Raw genomic sequence first — 24475 nt, 5'->3', positions numbered from 1 at the left:
AAAAGAGGGGGAGAGAAGAGCCAGAGAGAGGAGGAAGGGTCATGGGAAGGAGAGAGATGGAGATTGAGTAAGAGAGAGGCAGTCTGATTCTGTCTATGTTGCCTAACTGTTGGTTTCTGGCAGGGAGATTCACTCCCTAAGGGTTTAAATGTTTGTCTTCTGAACAGATGGGCCTTTAGTGGCCTTGGCCAGTAGTGGACAGTGGAGGAGCATGTAACTTTTTGCTAATCACGCAATGTGAATGTGCTGTAGTTTTTTTTGTACAATCATAGAAACGTCTAGCTAACTAGAGAGAGACACATGGTAGTTTGGTTATATGAGGTGCAGGATGACATAAATGAACAACACATTGTTGTACACAGTTGTACAGTTACCTGAGTAGAATGTGTTGATTTTGGCCAGCTCCTTCTCACACGCCTGAAAGAACTTCTCCTCAAACTTGGCATAGTATCTCTTGACTGTGTCCTCGTCTGTGACTGGAAAGAACGAGGTGTTATTAATCTGGTCTCTTACAGAAAAGCTGACGAATTTTCAAGGGGTTTGCAAATGTCTTTGAGAGCTTGCTATTTTTGCCACTTGTGATATCAAATTCATTTCACATCTGATGTATTTCAACACTAGCACCCCTGATTCAACCATCTAAAATCAGCAAGCCCTTGTTTAGTGGGAATCCATCAAACATGTTTAAAACGACTGGATCCCTAAGACTGTGTTGAGAGAGGCTGTCTTAAAAGATATGGTTAGTTATTTGAGAGTCAGCGTTGAGCAAGGCTTCTGTACATACATGACACAGTTATTACTTAACCTCTCTTGGCTTATTCAACACATTCAGGTGGCATGACATTGTGAAGAAAATCTATAATGAACAATGTGTCCCAGCCCAGCACCAAAACACTGGATTCAACTAATCAGTCTTGTGGATTAGTTGAATTGGGTGTTTAAAAAGAGTGACGCACGTGAGACCAAACCCTGCACACATTGCAGTTCTCTAGGAACGCCTAAAATAATTGAAAAAGTACATTATGTGCCTTGATACACTGCTACCTCACTCCTGTAATACCCCTCAGAGGGCCACCAGGAGGAACCGTTGCAGAGGGCAGCAGCCCGCAGGTTGGTTCCCGGTAATTCCCAATGTAACAAAAGAAGGTTAACTTACTGTAGGGCTACGGGTAGTCGAGACAGGCACCTCTGACTCAGTGTCTGACGACTATCCGTGAGTCAGAACAGCCAGACTCTGTGGTCTGGAAAAAACTGGGTGGGTGTCTGGGATAATTCAAGGAGTCACTTTCACTTACCCCTTACAAGCTCATGTTTTATCTGGTGCATTCGAGTAAGGATAAAACAAAAGCGGGCACATACTGTGGTCACCACAGGACTGGAGTTGTGGAGAATGCTGACCCATGTACGGTGCATTCGTAAAGTATTCAGACCCCTTGACTTTTTCCACATTTTATTACGTTACAGCCTTATTCTAAAATTGATTAAAAAAAAATAAATTTACCTCATCAATCTACACACAATACCCCAAAATGACAAAGTAAAAACAGACTTTTAGACAATTTGCCAATGTATTAAAAATAAAGAAATTGAAATATCACATTTACATAAGTATACACCTTTGCCAGTGATTACAGCCTCGAGTCTTTTTGGGTATGAGACTAAAAGCTTGCCACACCTATATTTGGGGAGTTTCTCCCATTCTTCTCTGCAGATCCTCTCAAGCTCTGTCAGGTTGGATGGGTAGTGTCGCTGCACAGCTATTTTCAGATCTCTCCAGAGATGTTTGATCGGGTTCAAGTTCAGGCTCTGGCTGAGCCACTCAAGGACATTCAGAGAATAGTACAGAAGCCACTCCTGCATGGTCTTGGCTGTGTGCTTAGGGTCGGTGTCCTGTTGGAAGGTGAACCTTCGCCCCAATCTGAGGTCCTGAGAGCTCTGTAGCAAGTTTTCGTCAAGGATATCTCTGTACTTTGCTCCGTTAATCTTTGCCTTGATCCTGACTAGTCTCCCAGTCCCTGCCATTAAAAAACATCACAGCATGATGCTGCCACCACCGTGCTTCACTGTAGAGATGGTGCCAGGTTTCTTCCAGATGTGACGCTTGGCATTCAGACCAAAGAGTTCAATCTTGGTTTCATCAAACCAGAGAATCTTGTTTCTCATAGTCAGAGTCCTTTAGGTGTCCTTTGGCAAACTCCAAGCGGGCTGGTCATGTGCCTTTTACTGAGGAGTGGCTTCCGTCTGGCCACTCTACCATAAAGGCCTGATTGGTGGAGTGCTGCAGAGATGGGAAAACTTTCCAGGAGGACAACCATCTCCACAGAGGAACTCTGTCAGAGTGACTATCGGGTTCTTGGTCACCTCCCTGACCAAGGCCCTTCTCCCCTGATTGCTCAGTTTGGCCGAGCGCCCAGCTCTAGGAAGAGTCTTGGTGGTTCCAAACTTCTTCCATTTAAGAATGATGGAGGCTGTGTTCTTGGGGACCTTCAATGATGCAGAAATGTTTTAGTATCCTTCCCTAGATCTGTGACTAAACACAATCCTGTCTCTGAGCTCTACGGACAATTCCTTCGACCTTATTGCTTGGTTTTTATATAGACAGGTGTGTGCCTTTCCAAATCATGTCCAATCAATTGAAGTTACCACAGGTGGACTCCAATCAAGTTATAGAAACATCTCAAGGATGATCAATGGAACAGGATGCACCTGAGCTCAATTTCAAGTCTCATAGCAAAGGGTCTGAATACTTATGTAAATAAGGTCTGTTTTGAACTTTTTATACATTTGCTAAAAAGAGCCTGGATCGAACATCTCTGGAGAGACCTGAAAATAGCTGTGCAGCGATGCTCCCCATCCAACCTGACGGAGCTTGACAGGATCTGCAGAGATTAATGGGAGAAACTCCTCAAAAACATGTGCCAAGCTTGTAGCGTCATACCCAAGAAGACTTGAGGCTGTAACTACTGCCAAAGGTGCTGAAGTATACTCTGAATACTTATGTAAATGTGATATTTCAGTTGTATATTTTTTTATACATTTGCCTAAATTTCTACAAACCTGTTTTTGCTTTGTCATTATGGGGTATTGTGTAGATTGATAATGTTATGCAGATGAATGAGGACCCAAAAGCGACGTAATAGTAACAGAGTCTTTATTCCAGTATAAAACAAATAATGATTCTCCTGGATATAAATCAATGGTAATCCAAAACAGGAAACTGAAATCCTCTCGTCAATAGAGAGGAACGACTGGAGACGCGACCACAGACTGCAGGTCGCTTCAGGAAGGCACAGACCGTAGCTGACATAGACACCTGCTCACACGCAGCATCTGAAGAAGGCAAAAGAACACGACAGGGCGGAACAAGGACACAGAAACTGCAAACATCAAACAAGAATCCGACAAGGACAGGAGCGGAAAACAGAGGGAGAAATAGGGACTCTAATCAGAGGGCAAAATAGGGGACAGGTGTGAAAGAGTAAATGAGGTCGTAGGGAGAATGAGAAACAGCTGGGAGCATGAACGGAACGATAGAGAGAGAGAAAGAGAAAGAACCTAATAAGACCAGCAGAGGGAAGCACAGGGACAAGACATGATCAAAGACAACATGACAGTACCCCCCCACTCACCGAGCGCCTCCTGGCGCACTCGAGGAGGAACCCTGGCGGCAACGAAGGAAATCATCGATCAACGAACGGTCCAGCACGTCCCGAGATGGAACCCAACTCCTCTCCTCAGGACCGTAACCCTCCCAATCCACTAAGTACTGGTGACCACGTCCCCGAGAACGCATGTCCATGATCTTCCGTACCTTGTAAATAGGAGCGCCATCGACAAGGACGGGGGGGGGGGAGGGAAGACGAACGGGGGCGCGAAGAAAAGGCTTGACACAAGAGACATGGAAGACAGGGTGGACGCGACGAAGATGTCGCGGAAGAAGCAGTCGCACAGCGACAGGATTGACGACCTGAGAGACACGGAACGGACCAATGAACCGCTGAGTCAACTTGCGAGAAGCAGTCGTAAGAGGAAGGTTACGCGTGGAAAGCCACACTCTCTGACCGCGACAATACCTAGGACTCTTAATCCTACGTTTATTGGCGGCTCTCACAGTCTGCGCCCTGTAACGGCAAAGTGCAGACCTGACCCTCCTCCAGGTGCGCTCACAACGTTGGACAAAAGCCTGAGCGGAGGGAACGCTGGACTCGGCGAGCTGGGACGAGAACAGAGGAGGCTGGTAGCCAAGACTACTCTGAAACGGGGACAGCCCGGTAGCAGACGAAGGAAGCGAGTTGTGAGCGTACTCAGCCCAGGGGAGCTGTTCTGCCCAAGACGCAGGGTTTCGAAACGAAAGGCTGCGTAAAATGCGACCAATCGACTGATTGGCCCTTTCTGCTTGACCGTTAGACTGGGGATGAAACCCGGAAGAGAGACTGACGGAAGCACCAATCAAACGACAGAACTCCCTCCAAAACTGTGACGTGAATTGCGGACCTCTGTCTGAAACGGCGTCTAACGGGAGGCCATGAATTCTGAACACATTCTCAATGATGATTTGTGCCGTCTCCTTAGCGGAAGGAAGCTTAGCGAGGGGAATGAAATGTGCCGCCTTAGAGAACCTATCGATAACCGTAAGAATCACAGTCTTCCCCGCAGACGAAGGCAGACCGGTAATAAAGTCTAAGGCGATGTGAGACCATGGTCGAGAAGGAATGGGAAGCGGTCTGAGACGACCGGCAGGAGGAGAGTTACCTGACTTAGTCTGCGCGCAGTCCGAACAAGCAGCCACGAAACGACGCGTGTCCCGCTCCTGAGTAGGCCACCAAAACCGCTGGCGAATAGAAGCAAGCGTACCCCGAACGCCGGGGTGGCCAGCTAACTTGGCAGAGTGAGCCCACTGAAGAACAGCCAGACGAGTAGAGACAGGAACGAACAGAAGGTTACTAGGACAAGCGCGCGGCGACGCAGTGTGAGTGAGTGCTTGCTTTACCTGTCTCTCAATTCCCCAGACAGTCAACCCGACAACACGCCCTTCAGGGAGAATCCCCTCGGGGTCGGTAGAAGCCACAGAAGAACTAAAGAGACGGGATAAGGCATCAGGCTTGGTGTTCTTATTTCCCGGACGATAGGAAATCACGAACTCGAAACGAGCGAAAAACAACGACCAACGAGCTTGACGTGCATTAAGTCGTTTGGCCGAACGGATGTACTCAAGGTTCTTATGGTCAGTCCAAACGACAAAAGGGACGGTCGCCCCCTCCAACCACTGTCGCCATTCGCCTATGGCTAAGCGGATGGCGAGCAGTTCGCGGTTACCCACATCATAGTTGCGTTCCGATGGCGACAGGCGATGAGAAAAGTAAGCGCAAGGATGGACCTTATCGTCAGACTGGAAGCGCTGAGACAGAATGGCTCCCACGCCCACCTCTGAAGCGTCAACCTCGACAATGAATTGTTTAGTGACGTCAGGAGTAACAAGGATAGGAGCGGATGTAAAACGCTTCTTGAGGAGATCAAAAGCTCCCTGGGCGGAACCGGACCACTTAAAGCAAGTCTTGACAGAAGTCAGAGCGGTGAGAGGGGCAGCCACTTGACCGAAATTACGAATGAAACGCCGATAGAAATTAGCGAAACCGAGAAAACGCTGCAATTCGACACGTGACTTAGGAACGGGCCAATCGCTGACAGCCTGGACCTTAGCGGGATCCATCTGAATGCCTTCAGCGGAAATAACAGAACCGAGAAAAGTGACAGAGGAGACATGAAAGGCGCACTTCTCAGCCTTCACGTAGAGACAATTCTCTAAAAGGCGCTGGAGTACACGTCGAACGTGCTGAACATGAATCTCGAGTGACGGTGAAAAAATCAGGATATCGTCAAGGTAAACGAAAACAAAAATGTTCAGCATGTCTCTCAGTACATCATTAACTAATGCCTGAAAGACAGCTGGAGCATTAGCGAGACCGAACGGCAGAACCCGGTATTCAAAATGCCCTAACGGAGTGTTAAACGCCGTTTTCCACTCGTCCCCCTCTCTGATGCGTACGAGATGGTAAGCGTTACGAAGGTCCAACTTAGTAAAGCACCTGGCTCCCTGCAAAATCTCGAAGGCTGACGACATAAGGGGAAGCGGATAACGATTCTTAACCGTTATGTCATTCAGCCCTCGATAATCCACGCAGGGGCGCAGAGTACCGTCCTTCTTCTTAACAAAGAAAAATCCCGCTCCGGCGGGAGAGGAAGAAGGCACCACGGTACCGGCGTCGAGAGAAACAGACAGATAATCCTCGAGAGCCTTACGTTCGGGAGCCGACAGAGAGTATAGTCTACCCCGAGGGGGAGTGGTCCCCGGAAGGAGATCAATACAACAATCATACGACCGGTGAGGAGGAAGGGAGCTGGCTCTGGACCGACTGAAGACCGTGCGCAGATCATGATATTCCTCCGGCACTCCTGTCAAATCACCAGGTTCCTCCTGAGTAGAGGGGACAGAAGACACAGGAGGGATAGCAGACATTAAACACTTCACATGACAAGAAACGTTCCAGGATAGAATAGAATTACTAGACCAATTAATAGAAGGATTATGACATACTAGCCAGGGATGACCCAAAACAACAGGTGTAAAAGGTGAACGAAAAATCAAAAAGGAAATGGTCTCACTGTGGTTACCAGATACTGTGAGGGTTAAAGGTAGTGTCTCACATCTGATACTGGGGAGAAGACTACCATCTAAGGCGAACATGGGCGTGGGCTTCCCTAACTGTCTGAGGGGAATGTCATGTTTCCGAGCCCATGCTTCGTCCATAAAACAACCCTCAGCCCCTGAGTCTATCAAGGCACTGCAGGAAGCAGCCGAACCGGTCCAGCGTAGATGGACCGACAAGGTAGTACAGGATCTTGATGGAGAGACCTGAGTAGTAGCGCTCACCAGTAGCCCTCCGCTTACTGATGAGCTCTGGCTTTTACTGGACATGACATGACAAAATGTCCAGCAGAACCGCAATAGAGGCAAAGGCGGTTGGTGATTCTCCGTTCCCTCTCCTTAGTCGAGATGCGAATACCTCCCAGCTGCATGGGCTCAGTCTCTGAGCCGGTGGGAGGAGATGGTTGAGATGCGGAGAGGGGAAACACCGTTAACGCGAGCTCTCTTTCACGAGCTCGGTGACGAAGATCTACCCGTCGTTCTATGCGGATGGCGAGTGCAATCAAAGAGTCCACGCTGGAAGGAACCTCCCGGGAGAGAATCTCATCCTTAACCTCAGCGTGGAGTCCCTCCAGAAAACGAGCGAGCAACGCCGGCTCGTTCCAGTCACTGGATGCAGCCAGAGTGCGAAACTCTATAGAGTAATCCGTTATGGATCGATCACCTTGACATAGGGAAGCCAGGGCCCTGGAAGCCTCCTTCCCAAAAACTGAACGATCAAAAACCCGTATCATCTCCTCTCTAAAGTTCTGATAAACGTTAGAACACTCAGCCCTAGCCTCCCAGATAGCTGTGCCCCACTCCCGAGCCCGACCAGTAAGGAGTGATATGACGTAAGCGATCCGAGCTCTCTCTCTTGAGTATGTGTTGGGCTGGAGAGAGAACACAATATCACACTGGGTGAGAAAGGAGCGACACTCAGTGGGCTGCCCAGAGTAACATGGTGGGTTATTAACCCTAGGTTCCGGAGACTCGGAAGACCAGGAAGTAGCTGGTGGCACGAGACGAAGACTCTGAAACTGTCCTGACAGGTCGGAGACCTGAGTGGCCAGGGTCTCAACGGCATGACGAGCAGCAGACAATTCCTGCTCGTGTCTGCCGAGCATTGCTCCCTGGAACTTGACGGCAGTGTTGAGAGAATCCGTAGTCGCTGGGTCCATCTTGGTCGGATTCTTCTGTTATGCAGATGAATGAGGACCCAAAAGCGACGTAATAGTAACAGAGTCTTTATTCCAGTATAAAACAAATAATGATTCTCCTGGATATAAATCAATGGTAATCCAAAACAGGAAACTGAAATCCTCTCGTCAATAGAGAGGAACGACTGGAGACGCGACCACAGACTGCAGGTCGCTTCAGGAAGGCACAGACCGTAGCTGACATAGACACCTGCTCACACGCAGCATCTGAAGAAGGCAAAAGAACACGACAGGGCGGAACAAGGACACAGAAACTGCAAACATCAAACAAGAATCCGACAAGGACAGGAGCGGAAAACAGAGGGAGAAATAGGGACTCTAATCAGAGGGCAAAATAGGGGACAGGTGTGAAAGAGTAAATGAGGTCGTAGGGAGAATGAGAAACAGCTGGGAGCATGAACGGAACGATAGAGAGAGAGAAAGAGAAAGAACCTAATAAGACCAGCAGAGGGAAGCACAGGGACAAGACATGATCAAAGACAACATGACAGATAAAGAAAACAATTAATTTAATCAATTTTAGAATAAGGGTGTAACGTAACAAAATGTGGAAAAAGTCAAGGGGTCTGAATACTTTCCCAATGCACTGTATTAAAGGAATATTTCTTTCATTAGTCCACTGTTGATACAGTCACACATTTTTGTTGCATGTCAGCAATCAAGTTTTCAAGATATAGGACTTTCAAAAAGCAAATTGTAACTTGCCACATCATGAAAGTGTTCTTATGATAACTCCAGATGTATTCCGGTATCAGTTTCTAAACTACTGCACATAATCCAATGTAGGACCAAAGATGCTGAACTGAACTTGAAATGTGATAGGCTGGGAGGATCTGGGCATACTGGCCAGATTTGGTCCCAGTCACAGGTCTGTGACTGGGACCAAATCCACATAATCTCATAATAGGCAAGAGGACAAGGATTCATCATCCTAATAGCCCTGCATCAGATGAGAAACTCTAGATTCATAATAAAAACTGCCCATCCTGCTTTCTGCAGAATGAGTCAATCATGAATACATTACACATGCGAGCACGCATGTGTTCAGACATTTGCAGCAAAAGTTAATCACTGGTCTGCAAAGTTTTGGGACCAGAAATGCTATCTGGAGTCCCGCGGTGAGCGCGAGAGCGAGTGAGAGAAAGAGAGAGGCCATCGTTAGAGCCTGAAACCACTGGAGGAGGAAGAGAGAATGGGTAGAATGATGGATGGGTGCAGATGAATATTAATAGCCAAGAAATAGCACTCAGAACGCTCCCTCTGGAACGGTACGCCTGAACAGGATGTTAAGTCTGTGTTAGTGCCGTTGGTGCCAAATATCCCTTTACTGGCCTTTCAGACTGTTTTGCACAGTGTCTTTCCTTCAGTGAAAAGGTCAGAGAAATGTAATAGGTCTGAATGTAAACATTTTCACAGACTCCATAAAGGATCTTGACAAAGTGTTTTTCCCTGACTGTTCTCTAAGCTTTGGTGAAGTCTTTAGTCCATTGGGCTTGATTGAAATCTGAAGAGACAAAACAAGTTCAAAGTACGGAGAAATGATACTTCACATTGATGGATAATGCCATGATTTTATCATTTTTATTCACATAAATGTATGTGTTATGACTCCAGTTTCAATATACAGTGACACATGCTGACCAAATGTGAGTGGGGACTCTCCAAACGAGTTGTTGTGAGTCTGCAGATTAAATACAGCTCATTTTATTAAAATAGATGCTATTTTATCACAGACTGAGTGATCCTGACACAGGCTGAATCATGGACAAAATTATTACTGTTTTCCTCAAAATGTTCCTTTAGCAACTGGACAAGGGGGCAGATGATATTGTCACAATATCAACAATCTTAATATTACTGAATTGCTATAAACCCCTCAATAGGCTATAGGCTGCCCCTGCTATATCCCACTCAATAAAACACTTATCCGGTGTGATGTTGTTTATCAAGTTGAACTCCGGATTTGATCAAGGTTGTCAACTGCCCCAGGGAATGGCAACAGCACTAGTAATGGATCCCAGCTGTTAGTGTAGTACTGGTTTGACTGAGCCAACCCCTATATAAAACTGGTTTAGGTAACTCTATATAGCTGTATAGAACTGGGTCACTGGGGCCGACTGGGCCCTGAGGAGAGCTGACTAGATTAGAGAGATACCCTGTAACCAATCTATGCACAGCTGGATGACACACTGACAAATCACAGAGGGGAAACATTGGTCTATTTTTTGATGCTTCGGTTTCCAGATGTTTCCAGCAAAAGATTAGCCTCATGACAATTTCAGTATTTCAACATTTGCCTATCAGGCTAGAGTTGAAGAAAGCAATTCTGCGCCATTTCTATGCACACAGAATGTTTTATAAGAACATTAAAACAGTTTCGACAGAGTGGGCAGACTATGATGATGGTGCCAGTGAAGTCAGACTTGTGAGAATGGTGGTAAGGTAAGTGACATCATGGCGTCCGTGTGAAAATGAACGGGTGAAACCGACCTCACAGGTCCGCAAACATCAGCCGTTTCGGAGGACCATCATTAACTTTTCAATTACATTCAATTTGGCCTAAAACGGCCCTGTGATTATCATCAGTCTGCCATGGCAAATAACAGGTATGGACCAACCATTGAGGAAGTCGACTAAACCATTCTAACGTTTCTGCAACTACCTCCCCCTAAAAAGCAACGTTTTAAATATTTTCTATCAACTTGTGGCTTTGAGTCAGTGACTCTTATCGCGCACGCACACACTCAGAGCTACGTTATGGCACAAAAGCAGAGATAATCAACACACCCCCACACATCCATATTTATAAACCACAGCCATTCAATTCAGTAATTAACCACCCATGTGTAGGTCACATCCTCACTCCCGTTCTCGCTGACTCTGAGAGACACACACATACGCACAGAGACCACACCAAATCAATAGAAAAAGTGCAAGCCACAGAGATCCTACTCAATTACTAGAGGGGCTATGTCATAAACCCTCAAAAATCACAGAATGGGGTGAAAATGGCAGGCATATTGGTATTAAATTAGAGGTCGACCAATTAAATCGGAATGGCCGATTAATTAGGGCCGATTTCAAGTTTTCATAACAATCGGTAATCGGCATTTTTGGACACTGATCATGGCCGATTACATTGCACTCCACTAGGCTGACTACCTGTTATGCGAGTGCAGAAAGGAGCCAAGGTAAGGTGCTAGCTAGCATTAAACATATCTTATAAAAAAACAATCAATCTTAACATAATCACTAGTTAAACTAGTAATATCATCAACCATGTGTAGTTATCTAGCTTGTCCTGCGTTGCATATAATCGATGCGGTGCCTGTGAAATTTATCATTGAATCATAGCCTACTTCGCCAAACGGGTGATTTAACAAGCGCATTCGCGAAAAAAGCACTGTCGTTGCACCAATGTGTACCTAACCATAAAGACAGCCAACTTCGCCAAACGGGGGATGATTTAACAAAAGCACATTTGTGAAAAAAGCACAATCGTTGCACGAATGTACCTAACCATAAACATCAATGCCTTTCTTAAAATCAATACACAGAAGTATATTTTTTTTAAACCTGCATATTTAGTTAAAAGAAATCCAGGTTAGCAGACAATATTAAACTTGGGAAATTGTGTCACCTCTCTTGCGTTCATAGCACGCAGAGTCAGGGTACATGCAACAGTTTGGGCAGCCTGGCTCGCTTCGAACTAATTTGCAAGAATTTACATCACTTTGAAGGTTGTGCAATGTAACAGGAATATTTAGACTTATGGATGCCACCGTTAGATAAAATACGCAACTGTTCCGTATTTCACTGAAAGAATAAATGTTTTGTTTTTGAAATTATAGTTTCTGGATTCGACCATATTAATGACCTAAGGCTCATATTTCTGTGTGTTATTATGTTATAATTAAGTCTATGATTTGATAGAGCAAACTGACTGAGCGATGGTAGGCACCAGCAGGCTCGTAAGCATTCATTCAAACAGCACTTTCGTGCATTTTGCCAGCAGCTCGTCGCAATGCTTGACTTCAAGCCTATCAACTCCCGAGATTAGGCTGGTGTAACCGATGTGAAATGGCTAGCTAGTTAGCGGGGTGAGCGCTAATAGCGTTTCAAACGTCACTCGCTCTGAGACTTGGAGTAGTTGTACCCGTTGCTCTGCATGGGTAACGCTGCTTCGAGGGTGGCTGTTGTCGATGTGTTTCTGGTTCGAGCCCAGGTAGCGGCGAGGAGAGGGATGGAAGCTATACTGTTACACTGGCAATACTAAAGTCCCTATAAGAACATCCAATAGTCAAAGGTATATTGTTACGGATACAGGTATCCTGTGTGTATTTCTTTTCTCAATCATCATTCCCCAATCAGTCACCAATCAGAAGACACACCTCCTCCTGTTTCCATTACCCAATCACATCCCCCTTCCCTTGGTTTAAAAACCCATTCAGTTGTTTTCTCCAGAGCTCGATCTCTTTGTGTTTCAATCTCTCTGTGTCTCAATCTCTTGCAATATCTCTCTTTGAGCTCTCGTTTGTTTATACACCTACAGGTCACTTTGTCCCACCTGTGAGTATTGTTTTGGTTATGGTGTTTGACTGTTTGATTGTGGGAAAGGGGGTACCAAGACAAGTTGCCCATGGGCATACACTACCCGTAGGTAGACTTTGTCTAAATACACTAGTTAGAACTGGGCGGACCACCCTCTGTATTTTTGGTTAGTTAGCTAGCTGTTGTTGAAGCAGGTAGACTAGCTTAGGGGTGTTTTTGAATGCTTATTATTTCTTTCCTTGGGTCCAGCTCAGCCCCTTTTCCCGCTCCCCCATTACTGTGTGTTTACAAATAAACCATGAGTGTTTGACGGTAGATTTTAAGTTGTCTGTGGTTATTTGTTCTCGCTGTTTTTCACTGTTATAATTTGCATGAGTTATGTTACGGGTCTCGTTGCCATCCCCCCTAGACTGTAGAGCCAAAGGGATTCGTAACATATATGAAATACAAATCGTATAGAGAAATAGTCCTATAATTCCTATAATGACTACAACCTAAAACTTTTTACCTGGGAATATTGAAGACTCATGTTAAAAGGAACCACCAGCTTTCATATGTTCTCATGATCTGAGCAAGGAACTTAAATGTTAGCTTTCTTACATGGCGCATATTGCACTTTTACTTTCTTCTCCAACACTTTGTTTTTGCATTATTTAAACCAAATTGAACATGTTTCATTAATTATTTGAGGCTAAATTGATTTTATTGATGTATTATATTAAGTTAAAATAATTGTTCATTCAGTATTGTTGTAATTGTCATTATTACAAATAAATAATTACTTTTTTTATTTAAAATCGGCCAATTTAAATCGGTATTGGCTTTTTTAGTCCTCCAATAATCGGTATCGGCGTTGAAAAATCATAAAATCGGTCGACCTCTAGTATTGAGTAGCTTGGATAAAAAGGTGCCCAGAGTAAACTGCCTGCTACTCAATCCTAAAAGCTAGAATATGCATATAATTAGTAGATTTGGATAGAAAACACTCTGAAGTTTCTAAAACCATTTGAATGATGTCTGAGTATAACAGAACTCATATGGCAGGCAAAAACCTGAGAAGAAATCCAACCAGGAAGTGGGAAATCTGAGGTTTGTAGTTTTTCAAGTCATTGCCTATCAAATATAGTGTCTATGGGGTCATATTGCACTTCCTAAGGCTTCCACTAGATGTCAACAGTCTTTAGAACCTTGTTTGATGCTTCTACTGTGAAGGATGAGGGAACAAGAGCTGATTGAGTCAGGGGTCTGGCAGAGTGCCACGAGCTCAGTCTCCCGCGCTCCCGTGAGAGTTAGCTGCGTTCCATTGCATTTCTACAGACAAAGGAATTCTTTGCAAACATTATTGAAGATTTATGATAAAAACATCCTAAAGATTGATTCTATACTTTGTTTGACATGTTTCTACGAACTGTAATATGACTTTTCGTCTGAACTTTCGCCTGGACTTGCACACGCCTCCTGAGTTTGGATTTGTGTACTAAATGCGCAAACAAAAAGGAGGTATTTGGACATAAATTCTGGACGTTATCGAACAAAAATTTACTGTGGAACTGGGATTCCTGGGAGTGCATTCTGATGAAGATCAAAGGTAAGTGAATATTTATAATGCTATTTCTGACTTCGAATGCTTTCATAGGCCGGGAGGGAGCAGGCGAGCAGTACGCTGATTTGGCCTGACTTGTTTTGCTGCCAACTTTACTTTGCTAGCTGACAACTTTACGTTTTTTTGTTTTGTTTTTGTTTTTAATTACCGTTTATATTTTTAGTTTTTTTCCATCGCAACTTTTTTCCCTCATTCAACTTTTTCACTCCGGACGCTTTATCTGGACATGGTTCGTCAACACCTTCAACAGCCGAAGCTAAGTAGTAACATTAACATGATTTCTTCTAACTGCAGTCGCTGTACTCATAATATACAGGAGAACGATCGCCTTACGGCGAGAATAGCTGTGCTACAAGCCCAGCTTCAGACGCAATCGTTAGGCAAGGGTAATTTCAGTGTAGGAAAGGAAGAAACAGCGTCTGTGCCACCAGTAAGTACAGATAGTAACGTTAGTATAAATCCCCCCACACAGTCCCCGCAGCCGGACAACTTTCTCATGGCTTCTGGAGGGAAATGCTGTTGGAATGCTCAACCGGTGTCGCTCATTCAGCCGACAGAAACTTTCAACCGGTTCTCCCCATTATGTAGCGAGTCGGAGTCTGAGTCTGAGTCTTCTCTTGTCTCTACTCCTCCCGTTACGGGGTCTGAGACGCCGAAGGCTCCCACCATTAGCTCTGACAAATTGAAAACCCTAGTCATTGGCGACTCCATTACCCGCAGTATTAGACTTAAAGCGAATCACCCAGCGATCATACACTGTTTACCAGGGGGCAGGGCTACCGACGTTAAGGCTAATCTAAAGATGGTGCTGGCTAAAGCTAAATCTGGCGAGTGTAGAGAGTATAGAGATATTGTTATCCACGTCGGCACCAACGATGTTAGGATGAAACAGTCAGAGGTCACCAAGTGCAACATAGCTTCAGCGTGTAAATCAGCTAGAAAGATGTGTCGGCATCGAGTAATTGTCTCTGGCCCCCTCCCAGTTAGGGGGAGTGACGAGCTCTACAGCAGAGTCTCAGCACTCAATCGCTGGTTGAAAACTGTTTTCTGCCCCTCCCAAAAGATAGAATTTGTAGATAATTGGCCCTCTTTCTGGGACTCACCCACAAACAGGACCAAGCCTGACCTGCTGAGGAGTGACGGACTCCATCCTAGCTGGAGGGGTGCTCTCATCTTATCTACCAACATAGACAGGGCTCTAACTCCTCTAGCCCCACAATGAAATAGGGTGCAGGCCAGGCAGCAGGCTGTTAGCCAACCTGCCAGCTTAGTGGAGTCTGCCAATAGCACAGTCAGTGTAGTCAGCTCAGCCATACCCATTGAGACTGTGTCTGTGCCTCGACCTAGGTTGGGCAAAACTAAACATGGCGGTGTTCGCCTTAGCAATCTTATTAGGATAAAGACCTCCTCCATTCCTGCCATCATTGAAAGAGATCGTGATACCTCACATCTCAAAATAGGGTTACTTAATGTTAGATCCCTCACTTCAAAGGCAGTCATAGTCAATGAACTAATCACTGATCATAATCTTGATGTGATTGGCCTGACTGAAACATGGCTTAAGCCTGATGAATTTACTGTGTTAAATGAGGCCTCACCTCCTGGTTACACTAGTGACCATATCCCCCGTGCATCCCGCAAAGGCGGAGGTGTTGCTAACATTTACGATAGCAAATTTCAATTTACAAAAAAAAAAATGGCGTTTTCGTCTTTTGAGCTTCTAGTCATGAAATCTATGCAGCCTACTCAATCACTTTTTATAGCTACTGTTTACAGGCCTCCTGGGCCATATACAGCGTTCCTCTCTGAGTTTCCTGAATTCCTATCAGACCTTGTAGTCATAGCAGATCATATTCTAATTTTTGGTGATTTTAATATTCACATGGAGAAGTCCACAGACCCACTCCAAAAGTCTTTCGGAGCCATTATCGACTCAGTGGGTTTTGTCCAACATGTCTCTGGACCTACTCACTGCCACAGTCATACTCTGGACCTAGTTTTGTCCCATGGAATAAATGTTGTAGATCTTAATGTTTTTCCACATAATCCTGGACTATCGGACCACCATTTTATTACGTTTGCAATCGCAACAAATAATCTGCTCAGACCCCAACCAAGGAGCATCAAAAGTCGTGCTATAAATTCTCAGACAACACAAAAATTCCTTGATGCCCTTCCAGACTCCTTCTGCCTACCCAAGGACGTCAGAGGACAAAAATCAGTTAACCACCTAACTGAGGAACTCAATTTAACCTTGCGCAATACCCTAGATGCAGTTGCACCCCTAAAAACGAAAAACATTTGTCATAAGAAACTAGCTCCCTGGTATACAGAAAATACCCGAGCTTTGAAGCAAGCTTCCAGGAAATTGGAACGGAAATGGCGCCACACCAAACTGGAAGTCTTCCGACTAGCTTGGAAAGACAGTACCGTGCAGTACCGAAGAGCCCTCACTGCTGCTCGCTCATCCTACTTTTCCAACTTAATCGAGGAAAATAAGAACAATCCAAAATTTCTTTTTGATACTGTTGCGAAACTAACTAAAAAGCAGCATTCCCCAAGAGAGGATGGCTTTCACTTCAGCAGTAATAAATTCATGAACTTCTTTGAGGAAAAGATCATGACCATTAGAAAGCAAATTACGGACTCCTCTTTGAATCTGCGTATTCCTCCAGGGCTTAGCTGTCCTGGATCTGCACAGCTCTGCGAGGGCCTGGGATCGGGAGAGACACTTAAGTGTTTTAGTACTATATCTCTTGACACAATGATGAAAATAATCATGGCCTCTAAACCTTCAAGCTGCATACTGGATCCTATTCCTACTAAACTGCTGAAGGAGCTGCTTCCTGTGCTTGGCCCTCCTATGTTGAACATAATAAACAGCTCTCTATCCACCGGATGTGTACCAAACTCACTAAAAGTGGCAGTGATAAAGCCTCTCTTGAAAAAGCCAAACCTTGACCCGGAAAATATAAAAAACTATCGGCCTATATCGAATCTTCCATTCCTCTCAAAGATTTTAGAAAAAGCTGTTGCGCAGCAACTCACTGCCTTTCTGAAGACAAATAATGTATACGAAATGCTTCAGTCTGGTTTTAGACCCCATCATAGCACTGAGACTGCACTTGTGAAGGTGGTAAATGACCTTTTAATGGCGTCAGACCGAGGCTCTGCATCTGTCCTCGTGCTACTAGACCTTAGTGCTGCCTTTGACACCATCGATCACCACATTCTTTTGGAGAGACTGGAAACCCAAATTGGTCTACACGGACAAGTTCTGGCCTGGTTTAGATCTTACCTGTCGGAAAGATATCAGTTTGTCTCTGTGAATGGTCTGTCCTCTGACAAATCAACTGTACATTTCGGTGTTCCTCAAGGTTCCGTTTTAGGACCACTATTGTTTTCACTATATATTTTACCTCTTGGGGATGTTATTCGAAAACATAATGTTAACTTTCACTGCTATGCGGATGACACACAGCTGTACATTTCAATGAAACATGGTGAAGCCCCAAAATTGCCCTCGCTAGAAGCCTGTGTTTCAGACATAAGGAAGTGGATGGCTGAAAACTTTCTACTTTTAAACTCGGACAAAACAGAGATGCTTGTTCTAGGTCCCAAGAAACAAAGAGATCTTCTGTTAAATCTGACAATTCACCTTGATGGTTGTAAAGTCGTCTCAAATAAAACTGTGAAGGACCTCGGCGTTACTCTTGACCCTGATCTCTCTTTTGACGAACATATCAAGACTGTTTCAAGGACAGCTTTTTTCCATCTACGTAACATTGCAAAAATCAGAAATTTTCTGTCCAAAAATGATGCAGAAAAATTAATCCATGCATTTGTTACTTCTAGGTTAGACTACTGCAATGCTCTACTTTCCGGCTACCCGGATAAAGCACTAAATAAACTTCAGTTAGTGCTAAATACGGCTGCTAGAATCCTGACTAGAACCAAGAAATTTGATCATATTACTCCAGTGCTAGCTTCCCTACACTGGCTTCCTGTTAAGGCAAGGGCTGATTTCAAGGTTTTACTGTTAACCTATAAAGCGTTACATGGGCTTGCTCCTACCTATCTTTCCGAGTTGGTCCTGCCGTACATACCAATACGTACGCTACGGTCACAAGACGCAGGCCTCCTAATTGTCCCTAGAATTTCTAAGCAAACAGCGGGAGGCAGGGCTTTCTCCTATAGATCTCCATTTTTATGGAACAGTCTGCCTACCCATGTGAGAGACGCAGACTCGGTCTCAACCTTTAAGTCTTTACTGAAGACTTATCTCTTCAGTAGGTCATATGATTGAGTGTAGCCTGGCCCAGGAGTGTGAAGGTGAACGGAAAGGCTCTGGAGCAACGAACCGCCCTTGCTGTCTCTGCCAGGCCGGTTCCCCTCTCTCCACTGGGATTCTCTGCCTCTAACCCTGTTACAGGGGCTGAGTCACTGGCTTGCTGGTGCTCTTTCATGCCGTCCCTAGGAGGGGTGCGTCACTTGAGTGGGTTGAGTTACTGACGTGATCTTCCTGTCTGGGTTGGCGCCCCCCCTTGGTTTGTGCTGTGGTGGAGACCTTTGTGGGCTATACTCGGCCTTGTCTCAGGATTGTAAGTTGGTGGTTGAGGATTTCCCTCTAGTGGTGCGGGGGCTGTGCTTTGGCAAAGTGGGTGGGGTTATATCCTTCCTATTTGGCCCTGTCCGGGGGTTTCTTCGGATGGGGCCACAGTGTCTCCTGACCGCTCCTGTCTCAGCCTCCAGTATTTATGCTGCAGTAGTTTGTGTCGGGGGGCTAGGGTCAGTTGGTTACCTGGAGTACTTCTCCTGTCTTATCCAGTGTCCTGTGTGAATTTAAGTATGCTCTCTCTAATTCTCTCGTTCTCTCTTTCTCTCTGAGAACCTGAGCCCTAGGACCATACGTCAGGACTACCGGGCATGATGACACCTTGCTGTCCCCAGTCCGCCTGGCCTTGCTGCTATTCCAGTTTCAACTGTTCTGCCTGTGGTTACGGAACCCCTACCTGTCCCAGACCTGCTGTTTTCAACTCTTAATGATCGGCTATGAAAAGCCAACTGAGATTTATTCCTGATTATTATTTGACCATGCTTGTCATTTATGAACATTTTGAAAATCTTGGCTCTCTCTAATTTTCTCCTTCTCTCTTTCTTTCTCTCGGAGGACCTGAGCCCTAGGACCATACGTCGGGACTACCGGCCGTGGTGACTCCTTGCTGTCCCCAGTCCGCCTGGCCTTGCTGCTATTCCAGTTTCAACTGTTCTGCCTGCGGTTATGGAACCCCTACCTGTCCCAGACCTGCTGTTTTCAACTCTTAATGATCGGCTATGAAAAGCCAACTGAGATTTATTCCTGATTATTATTTGACCATGCTTGTCATTTATGGAAATTTTGAAAATCTTGGCTCTCTCTAATTTTCTCCTTCTCTCTTTCTTTCTCTCGGAGGACCTGGGCCCTAGGACCATGCGTCGGGACTGCCGCCCGTGGTGACTCCTTGCTGTCCCCAGTCCGCCTGGCCTTGCTGCTATTCCAGTTTCAGCTGTTCAGCCTGCGGTTATGGAACCGCCACCTGTCCCAGACCTGTTGTTTTTCAACTCTTGATGATCGGCTATGAAAAGCCAACTGAAAATTATTCATGATTATTATTTGACCATGCTTGTCACTTATGAACATTTTTGAACATCTTGGCATAGTTCTGTTATAATCTCCACCCGGCACAGCCAGAAGAGGACTGGCCACCCCTCATAGCCTGGTTCCTCTCTAGGTTTCTTCCTAGGTTTTGGCCTTTCTAGGGAGTTTTTCCTAGCCACCGTGCTTCTACACCTGCATTACTAGCTGTTTGGGGTTTTAGGCTGGGTGTCTGTACAGCACTTCGAGATATTAGCTGATGTACGAAGGGCTATATAAAATAAAATTGATTGATTGATTGATTGATTGTTGACTCCACAACATGGAGGGTATCTGTATGGCTTGTTTTTGTGTCTGAGCGCCGTACTCAGATAATTGCATGGTGTGCTTTTTCCCAAAAGTTTTTTTGAAATCTGACACAGCGGTTGCATTAAGGAGAAGTTTATCTATAATTCCATGCATAACAATTGTATCTTTTAGCAATGTTTATTATGAGTATTTCTGTAAATTGATGTGGCTCTCTGCAAAATCCCCGGATGTTTTGGAGGCAAAACATTACTGAACATAACGCGCCAATGTAAACTAAGATTTTTGGATATAAATATGAACTTTATCGAACAAAACATACATGTATTGTGTAGCATGAAGTCATATGAGTGTCATCTGATGAAGATCATCAAAGGTTAGTGATTAATTTGATCTCTATTTCTGCTTTTTGTGACTCCTCTCTTTGGCTGGAAAAATGGCTGTATTTTTCTGTGACTAGGTACTGACCTAACATAATCGTTGTGTGCTTTCGTCGTAAAGCCTTTTTGAAATCGGACACTGTGGCTGGATTTACAATAAGTTTCTTTAAAATGGTGTAAAATACTTGTATGTTTGAGGAATTTTAATTATGAGATTTCTGTTTTGAATTTGGCGCCCTGCACTTTCACTGGCTGTTGTCAAGTCGATCCCGTTAACGGGATATCAGCCATAAGAAGTTAATTAATACTATAAATTTGTTAACAAGCATGATAGCTGTACTTTTAATAGCTGTACAATCGGCTGTACAGCTGTACAATCGGCATTTCTTAACTGGTAAATTCCCACCTCATCAGAGTGGAAACTTGAGAGGCCCAACATAACAATCTGGTCAAAACAGACAAGTAAGGAACATTGTGAATGGCATTTTAATTTTCGCTCTGTACCAAAACCAAACCGTAACCCAAAAACCGCAATACGTACCGAACCGTGGGTTTGGTGAACCATTAAAACCCTAAATGTTTTAAATTAAATGTATCTATGGTGTATTAAAGCAACTTAATAAACAAGGATAATTGCAGGTAGGCCTACTGAACAAAGAGCTAAGGCTATTAACAAAAAACAAACACTTGGTTGGGAGTATGTGTTTCACTGTGTGCTGACTGCGGCGTTCTCTTGGTTATATAACACTGGTTGGTTACAACGTTGTTATATTAAAACACACTGGGAGCACAACAGTGTCCGGAGATTGTTTTACTGATACACTGATGAGTTGACTTCTAACTTGGGCAACAGTCCAGGCCTAGTGTCCAATGTCCAGCCATAGCTACAGCACACACAGACCCAAAGGTAGGCTAGATATGTTTATTGCCAATCCTATCAATGATAGTGCTGGTTGAACTATGACCTCAGATGACCACAGGAATCTGTTTGTTTTTGCTCAGAAGAAATTGCCTCCTATTACGCACCCGAGGCATGGAATTTTCTACAAAGTATACTAAAACTAGATGTACTAGTGACCCTCATTGAGTTTAAAACTCTGGTACAAAACTCTGTTCAGGAGTAGTGTAAATGTTTCCTGTAGGCTGGATTGTATTGTTGTGCTGATTGAATTAATAAAATGTATTGATTTCTGCTGCCATCTTGGCCAGGTCTCCCTTGCAAAAAAGACTGTCTCAGTGGGATTTTTATGATTAAACAAAAATAAACCCAGAGGGATATTATTAAAGCCCGACCGATAAAATCGGTAGACCGAAATTAAAATCGGCATTTTAAAAAAAAGGTAATGATTGCCTGAAGAGGGCGCTCTACGAGCTGCTCATTTAACATCATTCAGCATGTAAATCACGTTGTCAGAGTGAGCATGGTGGTTTGACGTTGAGTAGCTTGCCAGCGACAGCGTATTTGGATAAGTAAATCAAAAGTACACTTCATCAAGCAAGTAGCCTTGTCCTCATTACATGCTCACTGGTTAACATTGGCTGGCTAACCAGCAATGTATTTAGCCTAGCGAGCTATCTGTGCTATTTATGTGTGAACACAGGACTGACGACATAGTCGACTCATCCTTCACACAAAAATAACATTGTTACTGTCTGGGCTTATTGTGTTAGTGGGATATTTTAGTTGGCGCAGATCTAGAATTCAGTCCGTCTGCTTAATTCATGATGAGATAAAGATTGTTAGCTAGCTAAATTAGTAATGTGTGACTAAAACCAGTGCGGCAAGCATCTTCCTGCTTTAATGTTTCAGTCAGCGCATGCCATTTGCAGTTGAAATATATAGCAGACACGTTTTGTACTGAATAACAGTGTAATTTACATTTACATTTTCGTAATGAATGTGTGGACCCCAGGAAGAGTAGATGCTGCTTTTGCAGCAGCTAATGGGGATCCTAATAAAATACAAAAAAATTCAATAACAGCTAGAATGTGCTTGTCATAATAGACAGTACATTATGTGACAACAAGCCAAAGACAGAGAAAAGAGGAGCTAGGAATCCCATTGTGCAATGAATGGAGGAACATATAACGCCTCACACAGCAGACAGTCGGCCAATTGCATTCACGTTGTCATACTGCCTCACGCGGTTGCTAATAATCATGCAACCCCTTCTCAAAGTCAGGATATGCGTCGAGAAACCTGCCTATTTTCCTCTAAAGTATGTAATGTCACGATTTCAAAGCTATACGATATTACAGAATGCAAGTAAAATATTTGTAATGTTGTACTTCTTGTTGCTGAAATTCATGCTAATGTTGGGTTTTTGAGCTAGTGCCCAATTGACCCCTGCACTCCTTGAAGAGCCCTCCTTGTCCCGGGAATCGCCCAGAATGCACAGCACAGTCCATTGACGACGCATGTGAAACATACACAACTGCCGTTGATACAATTCCAATGGAGTTTCCCCATCTCCTTAAAAGTATCTCTCAACAAGCTCTCATTGAAGGTTGCCAAAGTGTTTCTTTACATGACCTTTGACTGTTGTAAAGCACCGTCGTGAATCTACTCAATACTAAGTGGTGACATTATGAACTGCATGTTACATGATTTCACTGCATAGTTTGTGATCTTGTGAACAGTGCAGTTTCAGATTTAATATCAGATTAACTTTGAGGCAAAGCTTAATTCATTCAGCCCTTGTTTATTAGTGTACTTGTGGTGCTTCTGCACAAACACTTCTGCCTTCTTATCCACTGCCATGGACAGACACATCTTTAAGTTGTACCTAAGAAGTAAAACTGAACAAGTGTTATACTGACTTTTGTATTTATAGAGGATATACAGTGCCTTCGGAAAGTATTCAGAAAGTATTCAGATCCCTAGACTTTTTCAACTTTTACGTTACAGCCTTATTCTAAAATGGCTTTAAAAAAAAATCTACACACAATATCCCATAATAACAAAGCAAAAACAGGTTTAGAATTTTTTGCAAATGTATTAAAAATAAAAAACAGAAACCTTATTTTCAAAAGTATTCAGACCCTTTGCTATCAGACTTGAAATTGAGCTCAGGTGCATCCTGTTTCCATCGATCATCCTTGAGATGTTTCTACAACTTGATTGGAGTCCACCTGTGGTAAAGTCAATTGATTTGGAATGGCACACCTGTCAAAGGTCCCACAGTTGACAGTGCATGTCAGAGCAAAAACCAAGCCATGAGGTCGAAGGAAATGTCCGTAGAGCTCTGAGACAGGATTATGTCGAGGAACAGATCTTGGGAAGGGTACCAAAAAATGTCTGCAGCATTGAAGGTCCCCAAGAACACAGTAGTCTCCATCATTCTTAAATGGAAGAAGTTTGGAACCGCCAAGACTGAGCAATCGGGGGAGAAGGGCCTTGGTCAGGGAGGTGACCAAGAACCTGATGGTCACTCTGACAGAGCTCCTCTGTGGAAATGGGAGAACCTTTCAGAAGGACAACCATCTCTGCAGCACTCCACCAATCAGGCCTTTTTGGTAGTGGCCAGACGGAAGCCACTCCTCAGTGAAAGGCACATAACAGCCTGCTTGGAGTTTGCCAAAAGGCACCTAAAGACTCTCAGACCATGAGACACCCGATTCACAAGACTCTCTGGTCTGATGAAACCAAGATTGAACTCTTTGGTCTAAATGCCAAGCGTCACGTCTGGAGGAAACCTGGCACCATCCCTATGGTGAAGCACGGTGGTGGCAGCATCATAATGTGGGGATGTTTATCAGCGGCAGGGACTGGGAGACCAGTCAGGATCGAGGGAAAGATGAACGGAGCAAAGTACAGAGATATCCTTGATGAAAACCTTTTCCAGAGCTCTCAGGACCTCAGACTGGGGTGAAGGTTCACCTTCCAACAGGACAACGACCCTAAGCACACAGACAAAACAACAAAGGAGTGGCTTCGGGAAAAGTCTCAATGTCCTTGAGTGGCCCAGCCACAGCCTGGACTTGAACCCGATCGAACATCTCTGGAGACCCGAAAATAGCTGTGCAGTAACGCTCCCCATCCAACCTGAGAGCTTAAGAGGATCTGCAGAGAAGAATGGGAGAAACTCCTCAAAT

The 24475-nt window shown here is 44.4% G+C and overlaps 1 protein-coding gene across 1 annotated transcript in view; it reads right to left on the bottom strand.

The window, feature by feature from the left end:
* LOC139560341 (xenotropic and polytropic retrovirus receptor 1 homolog) overlaps nucleotides 1–24475 on the bottom strand; it is a 54007-nt gene that overhangs the window by 18172 nt on the left and 11360 nt on the right. Inside the window, exon 3 of the mRNA XM_071377020.1 lies at nucleotides 375–476. Within this exon, the coding sequence (XP_071233121.1) occupies nucleotides 375–476 (102 nt within the window). The remainder of the gene's footprint in view (nucleotides 1–374; nucleotides 477–24475) is intronic.

This window comes from Salvelinus alpinus, chromosome 30 (genome assembly GCF_045679555.1).
Source record: "Salvelinus alpinus chromosome 30, SLU_Salpinus.1, whole genome shotgun sequence".
NCBI classification, from domain to species: domain Eukaryota; kingdom Metazoa; phylum Chordata; class Actinopteri; order Salmoniformes; family Salmonidae; genus Salvelinus; species Salvelinus alpinus.
This window is presented reverse-complemented; position numbering and strand designations above follow the sequence as displayed.